Raw genomic sequence first — 14875 nt, 5'->3', positions numbered from 1 at the left:
TTTGAGCAAGGTACCCTGAACTGATGCGGTAGAAATGGCCCAGACGTATAAATGGGTTAGTGATTGTAAGACGGTTAGTATATGAAACCGAACAAAGTCACCTTGGACAAAGTGTCAGCTCAGTAAATACGACACCGATGCTTTGAAGTTCAGTGCTATAAGATATGAGATGGTGCTGCCAGTCACAATCCCCTTGTGTTGAATTATTGTAAACAGAACATTTGAGGATCCAAAGAAGCCGATTAGGGCTTTTTGGTGTTTCTGGGAACATCTACTCCACTTGTCAACACATTTTCTTTTTTTCTTTTGTGTGTGGAATTTAATGGAAAACTCATGAGTTGGACAGACAGACAGAGAGGCGGACACACGTACAAAACTGTACCACATGCACGACTTTGCCTCAAAACCGAAGAAGGACAAGAAGTTAGTTTGGCGTACATTTTCATGAAATTTTCTTTTAAAATGATACAGTTAATCGTCCCCGAACCAGGAAAGATGAAACGTCCGTCGCGTCTGGTTTTTGAGGCGATTTTCTGTGAGTGAGTCTGTCGGTTTGAGCGCGCGTTCTATTAACAAAAGCTTTTCGTGAGGAAAACGGGGTTGATGAATATTTTCTTTGTGTTTTTTATTATACTTTGTCGAGGACAAATTTTTACTGTTAATGTATTTTCTTTGTTACGAAAGGAGACGATGCCCTTAGCTTATGTGTTGCACTTTAGAAATCTTTCCGTATGAATTCATCGACCAATAACAATAAAACTCACTAAGGATTTAAAAAAAATGACTAAATTATGTCAGGAGATGTTTTATTTTAAAAGTAGAGATAACAATACAGACGTAAAATACAAAATAAAAAAAAAAAATAAGAAAGCACACGTTTGAGGTAAAGCCGGGTTTATCGCGTCCGGGTTCCCAGTCGGTCCGATAGAGGGCGACATTGACTACTTTTAAGAACACGACTGGCAAAGTTGATGGATTTTTAGGAAACGTCGTATAAAAAAGTAAAACACACGAAAGATCTCCCTAATTATGTCTTAAAACAGAGCCTGTTGTAATGGCGAAATCTTGGAACGTGTCTTCACAGTTCAAGAAGTTCAAACTATTTTTTCCATTTTTAAAACAAAAATGGTTCGCTGCAGAAAGACAATGTCAAGAAGTGGCTGGGCAGTATTTTGCCATAGAACGTGGCGTCTTTAACTGTTAATTCTTGGGATAAAAGTTGTGGGAAATAAAGGTAGCTTTATAACGTACCGTCGCTGTCATGATACTGTAACAGTAATGTAACGTTGCTGTAACGTTACTGTCATACCCCCCCTCCCCCCGCCAAACCCAGTCCACCGTTCCTCGTTCCCAGGACGGGAGAGAGAGAGGAAAAAAAAAAAGACGCAAACAGCGCGCGAGGACGAGCCATTGGTCGGCGCTTCTGGGCCGTCGCTCCGCCCGCGCGCGCGTCAGCTCGCGCCCCGCGCCTCGCACTTCCAGCACAGCCCAAGCGGCGGTCGCGCGACTTCGGCAACGCAGCTTTCGGAGGTTTCAGCCGCACGCCGCGTCGCGCAGCTTTTTAAAAACGCGACGTTGTTGGCGAAAAAGGGCGACGAGGACGAGTCGGCGTTTCGCTTAAGAAATAACCCTTGGAACACCAATAAATAAAAAATTATATATATTATATATTTCAGCGAATCATTTGTTCTCTCCAGTCTGTTGGATTTAGCAGCTCACTTAAGCGTGGACTTGCTTGGCACACGAGTGGAGCGCTGGAGGGATCAAGAAGAGGGGGCGATGCTTGAGAAAATTTGATCAGTGTCTTAGCGCGCTGGGGGGTCCATAGCTATAGCGTCCCGAGTGCGGGCGGCCCGTGGATCCGCAGCTTCATGGAGCTCTGTGGACACGCGAGAAGCGAGCGGACTTTCTTCTCTTCATAACTTCACCATCATCATCATCACCATCATCCATCATCATCATCTTCTTCAACCCCTTCTCGGCGGAGGGAGGGTTGGATGTGTGCTGGACATTTTTTAAAGAGGAACACCGTTCTCCATAAAGTGGGTCAGCGGAGCAGCTTGGCCACCCAAAAAAAGAGACTTTGACGTTTGATCGGCTGTGACTAAATAAAATCCATCAACAGCCCCGACGAGCACGGACTGAGCGCGATCTGCTGGGTCCTGGATGTGGACTCCCTCGCCCGGGTCAGAACCGCGCGCGAACTTATGCCACTTTTCCAGTCACATTAATTAATGCCACACGTTGTTGCGCGACGGATCCTTTTTTAACGCAGCGGTGCGTTCTGAGAGCTCGCTCTGAAATACCGACTGACGGACCGGAGCGCCCCCCCCTCCCCCCCTCCCCGACCTCACACCTGTGTGAAACGGGAGATACAAACGCGCACGGGGGGACAGAGACGTGTGCGGGATTCTGCGTGGAGGAGCGGTGTGCGGGGGGTTTCTACCGCATGCGTGCCCGCGCGCGAGCTCGCTCGCTGGCGCACCGCGTGACAGTCTGCGCTGGGCGCCGCTGATTTTTGGGTCGGAAAAGGATCGGGATTTACACACTGTCTGTCATCCGGCCGCCACCCTGAGACATTCCGGAATCGGAGGATACTCGGGCGCCCTGAGATACTGCGGAATCCCGAGACAGATCTCCTCCTCCTCGCCGATCGGTGTCTTCCCTCACCAGGGCGACCATGGCGGGGTCGGGCTGCTGGTGGAGGTACTACCTCTGGATTCTCACGCTCAGCTGCAGGTCGGCGCTGCCGGCTGCTAAGTCCCTGGAATCGGTCATATGGAACTCGCAGAACGCCAAGTGAGTCGCTTTTAGTGACGCTTCCCCTTCATTCCTGTTCACGCGCAGTCACGCAGTGTCCACGATCGATGCGCCGTTGACATGTCTGTCACGAGTAGCGCTAAGGCGACCCCGCGATCAGCAATTCGCTGCGCTCGCTCGGCGCTGCCTTTCACTCGCGCTTATTGCTCGCGGAGACGTTACGGTGGGAACTCTCCCTTGGGGGGGAGGGGGTTGCGCTCAGGTGTTGCATGCGCGTCCGTCGCACACGTGTGTTCGTGCGTGTTTGTTCTTAAAAAACACACTAATGCGCACTGTGAATGCAGGCGTTATACGCACGGAGAAGGAGCACCTGGCGATGGCACATCAGCCAGGTTTTCATTTTTTTTCATTCATTTCTTTTTACCTCTGTGCGTCACTACTTAATAACTGAAATTGCAAATAAGCGCAATGTGTGTATAGCATCAGAACAACAAGGGTTTCATTCTGAGAACAAAACACTGTAGAGGCCACGCTGACACACCATACACCACACACACACACATATATATATATGTGTATAACTATATATAAATAACTATATATATATATAGTTATTTCAGTCTTAGTTCTTTCACTTATACCAGTACGTATGGTGACTTTTACTAGGCGATGTGCGTTATGCAGGATATTTAGTTCAATATCTGAATCTAAATAAAAGTTTGTTGCATCAAGTCAGTTTCACCTTCCTGTTTTACACAATTTAAGAGTCACTGTTTATAAAATGCTTTTATTACACTGTTATGGGATGACTTCAGCTCGGGTTTTACTTGGAAGAAAAAATACCTAACTTAACATTGGGCATTTATAAACTTCTCTTTTAAATAATAATAATAATAATAATAATAATAATAATAATAATAACGTTAATAATAATAATAATAATAATAATAATAATAATAATAATGCTTGTCTTTAAATGTTATGGTGTGATAATTTAGCTGTGAGATCAAGAAATTTTTCTGTAGGTTATTAATTTACTGCTGTTGTGATTGTGAGCTTAGTGGAATTTTAATCATTACTAAGTTTTAAAATATAGACCTTTATAAACTTTTGCATTTGCAAGTGTCTGTAATTTGAATTATAAATTGTATGTACACAACAGTTATATTTGGGAGGCACAAATACAGGCCAGTTTACTGAAGCTGGGAAAACTAGAAAAAAGGGTTTCCCTTGTTTGGAAGTTAAAACAAGGACATTATTTTTAAAAGTATACAAATGCACAAACACTCTTTCTTTCCTATTAAACAACATGTATGACTCAAAATGAAAATACAGACAAAACACCGCTGTAAACACATTCACATTGATATTACATTATGTTTTCAGATGTAATTAATAAGTTACATTTTAATGCTGAAACTGTTTATAAGCTAAATTTAATGTCTGCAGCGTTAAGATTTCGAAATAATATACCAACCCTGGTGTGATGGTGATGCGTTAACTATTAAACTGAGGTAAAGAAGTCGAATGCTTAAAATCTAACTGTAATGGGGAAAAAATCTATTATTTTCTAATATGGTGTGTTTTATTACATAATTTCAGATACATTATGCAATTTTGCACATATCCTGAAGACTTAGTTCTTTCAGTCATAGTTTACAAAAAAAAAACACAAGAAGCTGAATATTAGAAGTGACTCATTGCGCAAAGTAAGGAGTGGCAGTGGCATTTGAAAGCTTTTGTGTGTTTTTTTTTTTTTTCTCCACATACGTTAAGATCATTTCCCTAAGTTTGAAGTCTGACTGAGTGCGGCTGTGAGTCGCATACAGGCAGGTGCTAAAATAAGAGCTCCCTTGTTCTGCGGAGGCTGGCCCTTGTTTCCTCAAGCAAGTTGGCGTTTGTTTGCTTATCCCACCGAGTGTTGTTGCTGTACTTGCCCGTGCCCGACACCCAGAAGGCCCTGCTGCGTCAGGGGCCCTCGAGGGCCCTCACAGCGGCACTTGATGTCTGATTGTACATCTTCGAGAGGATGACCACACCAGTGACCCTGACACACACTGGCTCATTAGCTGAGGTGGTAAAAAAATAAAGGACAATGAGTTTAAGTTTAGCGCAGTAATTTAGATGTAAATGTTAAATATGGAGTAAAGTTCATAGAACTCCTGAATCTATGATGCACGTTACATTTGCTTTGCAAACACTTCTCGCTGTACTCAGGGTGAACACAATACATTTCTCAAAAGATGAAGAGCTTTAGATATAGACATATGACTATCAAAGCATGGTTTATCTGATTTTTTTGCGAGCACACATTACTCAACAGCTACATGTAAGATCTGGGAACCAGATAGGAGATGTTCATTCTAAAGTGTAAGAAAAACACCCTCAAATGCTTTACTGTACTTTAATAAAACGGGTTTTATTTTCACTGCAGTTATGAATATGTTGTGAATTGCTGTACTTGGGACATAAGGGAGAGACAGGAGAAAAAGGTGACTTGCAGCTGAGGGTAAGGCCCTCCTAAGAGTGTCATCAGAAGACGCTGCAGAAATGGGAGAGGTTGTTCTTGTCGCGGAGGCTAAGTAAACATCGTTTGGGTTGCTGTTGGGGCGTAATGGTTTTATAGCTTGAGGTGATGGTCCAGGAGCTTTATGGACACCCTGCTCTCAAATGGACAGATGGAAATAGCACTGCTCCTTGCGCTCTGGGCCTGTAAATCACTCTTGAGAGAAGTTTACAAAAGTTTTATTTTTTTTGAGACACTTTCCCTCCAGGTTCACTGTGGAAATTTATTGTCTTATTTGGCTCCACATTAAAGAGCACTTCTACCCGCTGGCCATAAAATTAACCTTTTTTATTATTTAACTTACGGTGGCGCATTTAGTCTGCAATTTTCTCATTAGGCCAATGCCCCTGCCGTAGAGGTTCAAAGTTGAAATGCCCAAAGGTCCTTCCCTTTATGGCTGTTTTTTTCCCCTCCCCTTTTTTTGGAAGGCATAAATTTGAATGCAGCATAAATATTTCACACAAATCAGCCGCTGAAAAACCTGTGATGAACCAAGAGTGCAGCGGGCTGAATTGTAAGGTCCATTTAACATACATAATTGTGACGGTGTAGCAGCCGTGGCCTGAGCGCCGTTACGTGATGCTATTTATTGTGTACAACTTGTGGGATTATGCTTTGGTGGACTTTATGTTCTCAAACTCTTAATGCCTAAATTTAGCTCCCTGCGATTTGCGGTTACTCTCTGTGGTATTTAACGTGCATATAATGTAAGAATGTCAAAGTGTTTTATGACCTCGAGAGCAGACTGCCATGGCGGCACAAGTGATGTCCTGTTAGATGAAAAAGTTGATGTTTTGCAAGTCTCAACAGCACAAGCGATTTAAGTGGCGGAGTGTTAAATACAAAATATCCCTGGCAGAATAAGGCTTCATATAAGCATGAAATATGTTTTTCATTGTGGAGAGCTCATCACAGAACTCTGGTTTTTAGCACTTCTACTGCAATTCCTGTGTTCTTTAGTTAATTGTACATTACAGATCTTGAGAATCTGAAGAATTTAGTGGTATTGTGTTGCTTTTTGGTGCAATTCTATGACAGTTTTTTAAAATGTATTCAGGCTTGCTTGTCCAGAGTATTTATTTGATGAAATTACAAAAAAAATAATAATTTATGGTCTCCAGAACTAACTTCTCGCTCGGTCCTGACAAGTCTTAGCGCTGGAAACATGACAAAAGTGTGTCGTCTGCGATGTAGATCTGCAGCACTGGATCCGGTTTCTACTTTGGAGACTCGTACGGCCTAAACTAATAAATTTATGCTGCCATCTTCTCCACCCGGAGAACAATAACGATGAAGTCGTGCCCAAGACGGAGCTCCAAGTTACATTGTGAAACATCATTCAGGGAATACTGAGCAGATGTTCGCTATTTACAGTGCCATACGCTGCAGTTTCACCCTTTTCTACTCTTTTTTGTCTTGTTACAGCTCGACTGGATCCGTTTCTGTTTGTTTGTCACACTTAATTCTATACCGCTGCAAAGACACATTCCCCTCTTTTTTATTATTTGTAGGATTTTATGTAGTGCCTACTATTTTGTTTCCTCCATCATCTTTACATTAGTTAGTGAGTACTATAAAAACCCTAAACTTTGTTACCATTGTAAAAGCCATCTCAGGACATTAGTTTTCTTGCAAACGTCAATGGGGATCACAGCCGTATAAAAAATTAACAAGATTCTGAATGGTTTCCATAACTTGATGTCTTCTTAACATTTAATTTGTTCATATCTTAGTATGTAGAAATGGGATCTGATTGATTATAATTAAAATAAGCTTCAATTTATGTGTGTGTACAGCATATAATTTATATGGATGATAAATTCTGCTCAAATGCTTAAACATCCCCATTTCTTCTTTTTTTTTTTTTTCCAGATGAGCTGTATTTTGATGGTCATTCTATTGAAGAGCATACACAATTTTAGAACAATTAAACATATCATTAAGAAGCAGGCAATGATAGGGGACAGACCTCGCAACCTCTGTTTGTCGTTTCTTTTATAATGTCACTTTGCCAAACTTGTGTTTTCTGGTCAGATGACATTGATTAATGGTCTTCAAACTTGGCAGATGGCAAATGGCAGCATACTGGCAATTTGTAGTTTGCAAAAAAATGACTGCTCAAGTTCAGCCTTATACTAAACGGTATACATTTTACTCCCATTAGCTGTCATAGCAACACCCTCATGCTGTTTATCTCCCCTCGACAAAGAAAATATGAAAACGTTTCCCTTTTTTTTTTGATTTACCGTCACGTTGGCCTCTGGTACATAGGAGCAACAACTGAACTCTTCGAAAAGTTCTGTAGTGGTTAGAGCCATAACTCTACAACTGAAAAACTCAAGTTCGAGTCCCACCTCCTGTTGTCGTATCCTTGAGCAAGGTACTTACTCTCAGTTGATGCAGTAAAAATTACTCAGCTATATAACCAGATAAATTGTTGAGTCAGTTTGGAGAAAAGTGTAAGCTATTTCAGTTAAGACGAGGAATAAACTTAGGGTACTCCAGTGTTTAAAAAGAAAAAATTAAAATTACCTAATGCTTGAATGGATTTTTGGTTTGACGATTTTCATGATTCACAGCTAGATGAAGGTAGGCGGTTGTACAGAAACAGCCTTATGTATAATAAAGGAAGGGACTGCTGGGCAGCCTGTTTAGTACATTACAGTCCTTCTGAGGACTGAGGCTCGCCCGTGGCGTCCTGATCAATGTCCCTGCGGTCGGAAATGACAGGCCCGGGATTAACTTTGTCACAGTTTAAATAGGCAGTGGCAAAACTTCCAGCCCTTTAATAAACCCTTCCCAGCGCTCTGGGTTTTAGTCTTAGTTTACACAAGAAAGGGACTCTCTCAAGAGGTGTCATAGAAAAGGCTTTTTTTTTGTGTTCCTTTCCCTCCCTGAAGCCTTCGCACAGGTTCTGATCACGTTTCACAGCACTGCCGACCCGATCACAATACGCGGGGGCTTAGAACCGCCGTAGGATGGCTTAGCTCGCCAAGAAGGGAAGTGTAAAAGGCGCACGGTGCCATTGTGAGGTCAGGCGCGCTGATATTACACTTGCGGAAAGCAACTGGTGCTCTTCAAAGCCCGTCTGTGTCTGGGCTGCTTTCAGACAGCTGGGTTAATTTCAATACTGCAAGTCGGCAGCCCGGCTGGACTGACACACAAATGCAGATGGTATTTTTAGGAGTAAAAACAGCCTTCCAATAGATGCATCTGGCTGGGCATCTGTCTGTGCACGTGTGTGACCTGAGCGCAGTAGGTGTGCTGGTTCCCTGTGTGTTATTCTACTCTAACCTTTTTACACTGCATTCCATATTTTGTTAATTGACTAAATGTACGAATATATCCAGTGAAAATAGCAATGGCAAGCAATTGACAAGCAAAGGCACCGTTGTACTGTTTTACTCCTGTAAAGGACTGATCAGCAGCGAAATCACAGTTAAATGAACTCTGCATGAGTTGGGTTTGAATTTCCTCAGAGGTGATTTAACTTTCAAAATTGATTTGACAGGCATTCTCACTGCGCAGTTCACTGGCATTTGTGCGTCGCAGTTCGTTTTGCTGTTCATCTGTTTGTTGTCAAACCTGCTCATTAAGATGGAAGGGAAGGGGGCAGCAGGTAGCGTAGGGGTTAGTGCTGCTCACGTTGGGGGTTCGAAACCCACCTCCTGCTGTAATGCCCTTGATCAAGGTAATTACTTTAAATTACTGCAGTAGAATGAATGAATAAATAAATAAAAGAAAACTATATTACCCAGCTGTAGAAATTGATGAATAATTGTAGGTAGCTTAACACTGTATGGCTCTTCTGGAGAAGAGCTGAATGAATAAATGTAAATTCTTATCCTTAGTTAATAAAGGTTTTAAATAAACAAAGTTATTATGGAGCGATTCAACTTTCCAGTCCAACATGTGCCAGAAAAGTTGTTTAAAAACTATAGTTTTCCACTGGTCTTTGTTGGCTTTAGTGGGAGATATTTTTCCAGCAAGTCCTAAAAACAGTAGTAATTTATCATCTACAGTTTCCTTGCCTGCATGCGTTGAGATACAAATAAGCATGTTGAATTTTTTTACAATGTGTTTTAGACATTTTTTTGTTTTACAGTTCTCCAAAATAGATTTTTAAACCAGGCTTGTGAGTTCTGTTCAAATTTTGAAATTTAGGCTTTGTTACCAGATTATTATTATTATTTTTTTTTGCCGTGTAGCCTAAACTGAAATGCTAAACTAATTATTTGTCTCAATAAAGACATTAAGCTAACAGCGCATAAACCACAAAGCTGATGGTATACAGAATTTTAGTAATTGTTGTCTGGAGGATTTACCGTCTAAAAAGTCTAATTAGTCTTACCTTGAGGCACTGACAATATCAGGAGAATTAAGACAAATCTCTTCATTTATTATACATCCTTTTCTACTGGGAATATGCAGTGCGCCTCTTTATGTCTTTTTTTATTGGGAACTTGGAAAACATGTTTCTCATCAGACAAACAGTGCAATGAGTGTTGTGTCAGAACCCACTTTTTCACGTGTTTTCAAAGTAGTGTGTGTAGTTTAAAACCAAGTGCTTATAGAGGTTATTCCCTTTTAAGGACATCTGAACGCTTGGGAAATTAAGCACTGTACCTAGTGACCTATCGTGTAAGATATTTTTTGACACAAATTCGGATACAGACCGGTGTGCCAAACTCGTGGAATACTTCAAATATTCCTGCCTCTCGTGTGATAACATGGCACCAGTAGGGTAATATTCGTTTTACATTTTATACTACAGAATGGTGACAAACTCATGATCTGCTCACTGTCAAGGGAGCGGTCCACTCCTGTTTCATTTTACTGTGCACTTTTTCGCTAGCATAATTTGTTTTGCTTTGTGGCAAGCATGCTGTTTTACATTAAAGGAAAAAAAAAAGAAAAAAAGTCTGTTGGATCTCATGTCGAACGAAGACCCAGGTCCTTGTAATGCGTTTTGGTTGAGGGCGAAATTGCTGAAGGACTAAAATAGACCCAGCTGCGGTCCCATTCAGAGCCCATCTCCACCCGAACCCTGAGGCCCGCGGGACTAGTACCAGTCACATTAAGTAGTTCTGGTCTACGGGTGACTCCTGCTCCTGTGGGTTCGATGATAGTTTGAGCGGCGCAGACCATAATGCGTCCTGAAGGGCAGGTGTGAAATGGCAAGGTGTGTGTGGAGCAGGAGCCCCGTTAAGACAAGCACGTCAACCCTCTTCACACTTGCGATAGGGCAACGGCGGCACAGATGACTGATCTTATTAAAAAAAAATTAAAAACGGACACCCCTCACACTCGTCTTCACACACACTTCAGGCACCATCTCTGCAAAGTGTGCCGTCATACCAGATGGACTCCTGCTCGCACAGCCCTTGTTATTAAATATGAAACAGGCCTAATCCATTAGTCCATAAATACGAGAGGAAGCCGAAGCGTCTTGAGTGCATGGGCCGCAGCGTCTGGGTCCCTGGGAATTATTACCTGTTAGCGGGATGGGGAAATTTGCCCATTCATCTTTTTTCGGGGGGGTGGAGGGATTTGTCCTCTTTGAAGTGTACACGTCAGGTGGGAATGGGGTTTGATTTATGGCCCAGGCTTTCTTTCTGTCCTCCGTCCTGCCGTGCCTTGCAGGCGGCCTCCCACCACCAATCCCACACCCCCACCAGCTAGCCCAGTAAGCAGGTCTGACATCACAAAAGCTGCCGCTCCCGCGTGCCCATAAGCTGGGGGTTTCCTCTCTCCGCCTTTAACCCCTTCTCCCCGGGGCTCTGTGGCTGTCTGTCGCTTGTTGCTATGACAGTGTCCGCCGTGAAAGGTGCCCCAGTGTTTTGGGGTGGGGGGGTCGTGGAGTGGAGAAGGACCGGATTAAAAGTCACCCTGCTAGGCCTGGCAAGCTTTACCCAGCAGGCTTTGCCCAGTGAGCGCAGTGGCAGGACACCGCCACTGAGCCGACTGCTTTATTTCTCCCTTTACAGGTCCCCAAAGCCGCTAGTCTCACACCTAGAAGCTCCCCGTTTTCTTCCTTCCCAGCGGACTCCCTCAATGCCTTAAAGCACTTAAGCAAACGTCATAAAAAAATAGACACTCACAAATAAAGTGTATTTCAAAAAAAATATCCACAATAATGACAAATTTTAAAAAGTTACATTATTCTGGATTCTTTTTGATTGACATTTATGTGCATTTAAACATATTTAAATATATTCATGTATTAGGTTGCTCCAACTCAGCTGTGGTGAGATCAGTTTTATATATCACAAATCAGTATCAGATTTTTGTTACAATATTTTCTGAATAATATGGAAATAATGAAGAACTGCTGTTTGACAAAAGAATTTTTAATGTGATATACATTTTCTCTTACTTTCAAACTATGTACAAACTTGAATCATACACATAGTTCTGCCCTCCACCGTCTGGAAATTCTTGATTCAACAAGTAATTTCACATAGATTAGGTAAAAATTCAAAAACTGATTTTTTTTAAATCTGTCATTACGTTTTTCCCTAGCATAATAGAATGCGATGAATTACTGCCCTGTGCTCCATAAAAAGTAGTTGGTGTGGATCTCCCCTACAGGGAAAAAAACAGTCATGGGAAATAGGTGACGTTGTTTCATCATAGTCCATTTATCTGCAGGCACATAGACGCGGACAAAGGAGTAAAGGATTTAGTGTCCGATAATTGAATTATTTTGATTGTCTGCGTGATTGATGGAGTCAGATGTGCACTGGATTCTATACTTATTTTGTCTCTGGGCAATTCTTTTCTTTGACAGGATCGTTTGAGATCCCGTCACAGACAATAGAACGCCGCTTCTCGAGGATCGGTCTTGGCAACAAACATGCTTCTTTTAGGGGTGGTAAGCCACCAGGATGGGGTTTCAGGAAAAGGTGCGAGCTCACGTTCCTGCAGGGGCCATCTTGAGTTTCATCCCGCTGAACTTTTTCGTCATTAAACCCGACAGCCCCGAAGAAACAGTATCCTTCAAGGAAGTCTGAAGAATGGCCTCCCGGCGGTCGGGCGGAGAGGTGTCGCAGTAAACCTTGTCTAGAAAAGGTGCTTGACTTGTAACGATCATACCCGGCTGGAGACGGATATCTGCCTCACACACATTACCATCGCTCTTCCGACTTTTTAACGGCATTATAAAGAAATTAGACGACTACATGCACCGAGATATATGGGATTTCTTCAAGAGTGAAATACGAATCCGTAAAACAGTCAACAATGTCAATATGGAACATCATGCATGGAAACTAATTATCTTTATTATGTTGACTGTAACTTTTATATTAGTACAACAAAGCAATCAGCCTGGTCTCACGAGGAGCACTAATTCTGCACTGTAAAATGTAAACTACTTTCCACAGTAAAATCTTATATAAATGTATATAAATACTGTACATTTGCTATGGTTAAGCCCTTACAGCAGCTGTCTGAAAGCCACATGCCTGTAAAGAGTGTTTATTGGCTCGGTAATCAGCAATAATTTGGCTGGTACCTGTGGCCACATAAATAATATATGCTGTTTAATGCTGCAAAAACATAAATAGTTTATGGTTTCGTTATGAGGTCAGATTCAGCTCTGCTGATGTAAGAGGGAATTATGAAGTGACTCGTGGAGAGCAGAACCTACGGGGACTAGTATGGCTGCGTGTTCGAGTCAGACAATCCTTCTGACCTTGTTTGCGCTCAGCTGGGTTCCTGCTGCTTTCTTGTCACTCTCGTCTTGGAACACCTGCCAAACACAGTAAAGCCCTCTGCACCGCACATAATGTGCAACTTCGAATCAGTGGGGTCTGTCATCTTGAGAACACCATGACCTCTTTATTATTAACTTGAGCTACAGCTAGGGTGGAAACAAACCTGGGCTTACCACATTGTAAACTCCCCACACACGAAGAGTGTTCCTTGCTAAAATACACATTACTCTGACACCTCTCCTTGCAAACACAATAAGAACGGGAAGTGTGTTTCTAACTTGATTTATTTAAAAGTCCCAACATCACATTAACCAGTAAGTCCCAATCACAGACACACAATGTCTGCAACCGCTTGTCCCAAGCGGGGTCGCGGCAAACCGCAGCCTAACCCGGCAACACAGGGCGCAATGCTGGAGCGGGACGGGACACACCCCGGATGGGATGCCAGTCCACCCCAAGCACCCCAAGCACCCCAAGCAACCCAAGCAAGACTTGAACCCCTGACCCACGTAAGTCACAATCAGTAAAAGCTAAATAATATAGACATACATCAGTTTATTTACGGGTTAGGTTTTGTATACACAGCTATAATAAAGAAAAAGACTGTGAAGCTTTGAATAATTTTAACTTTACGTTGAAAAATAAAACTGTAAATTGAAAACTTTAGAATGACAAAGTGAGAATGCTCTGTCGCCACAAACAAAGCTGACTTGACTAATTCATTTAGTAAACTTGTAATGCTCGTCATCTTGTTATTGATTACTAGCCCTAGTTACGCCAGACATGAGTTATAAACACAGTGGAAGTGGGCTGAATGAACCAGTCTCACGTTTCTTCTCAGTATGGGTGCACGTTACTGACATCTGTAGGCAGGTAATGTAAGTAAAGATCGCTTTCTAAAAGGTCAACTTTAAGGAAATAGAGACATGAAGAAGAAAATGCATTAAACATAAAACTTGGTAAATGTTTTTATCTTTGAAAATTCATGACTTTACTTTGTAACATGAACAGCCAGTAAACGAGCCTCTCTGTAAATGCTGTTTATACTCAGTGTAAGAAACACGGTCAATAATGTAATGTTTTTGGTGGTTAAATAATTTAAATAATCATATCTGTATGTAAGTACACAATACACACGGATGCACAAGTTCTCCAGCATTTTGCCCATTTGCTCATTAGATTAGTGGCCTCATTAGGGTCTTAGAAAGTATAGACTATTCATCTTTGTAATAGAAGTTTTTTCAGCTTATGCTCATTACTGTCTGATTCATCTGTCATACATGTTGGCTGCTGTTATACGGCCTGTAATTTGATTCCTCTGTGAGCAGTTTGTGCTCCTGATCTCTGCCTTAACCCGAGGCAGAGACGCAGATTTTGCCCTCGGTCCCTGAACCTGCTGTGCTGGATAGCTGAAAAGAGGTATTTTAAACTACTCCTTCAATAACCACACTTTAATGGAGGTGTTTATATCCCAAGCGAAATGCACAGACTTACGAAAGACGGCGGTCTGTATGACCACGACTAACATTTTCATGCTGGTCGTACATGGGGAAAAAAAAATCAAGCAAGCTTGAGTTCATGGAAGTGATTACTGCATATTCATTTAGCCTCGTTGCTGTTTTTTGGATTACGAGTTGCGCAAATGAATGCTGGTTAAACGTGGGGTTAACTGTGCGCTCCTCAGACAGTTATGTCCGCAGCACCGTCACATTTGGTCAGCATCTGTAGAGTCGGCAGGCTAAAAAGAGTTTTCCACTAACACGAGCCGTCCCATACAAAAGGCTGTTTTGTTAAAGTCTCAGCTGACTGGGCTTGTTTGTGGACCACAGTG

General features: G+C 42.2%; 1 protein-coding gene across 1 annotated transcript in view; it reads left to right on the top strand.

Annotated features, from left to right (window-relative positions):
- The first annotated feature begins 1497 nt into the window (after window positions 1-1497).
- efnb1 (ephrin-B1) overlaps window positions 1498-14875 on the top strand; it is a 70872-nt gene continuing 57494 nt past the window's right edge. The window contains exon 1 of the mRNA XM_018746622.2: window positions 1498-2799. Within this exon, the coding sequence (XP_018602138.1) occupies window positions 2681-2799 (119 nt within the window). The 5' untranslated portion in view covers window positions 1498-2680. The remainder of the gene's footprint in view (window positions 2800-14875) is intronic.

This window comes from Scleropages formosus, chromosome 14 (genome assembly GCF_900964775.1).
Source record: "Scleropages formosus chromosome 14, fSclFor1.1, whole genome shotgun sequence".
Lineage (NCBI taxonomy): Eukaryota > Metazoa > Chordata > Actinopteri > Osteoglossiformes > Osteoglossidae > Scleropages > Scleropages formosus.
Note: the sequence above shows the minus strand (reverse complement) of the source record. Positions and strands in the feature narration are given on the sequence as shown.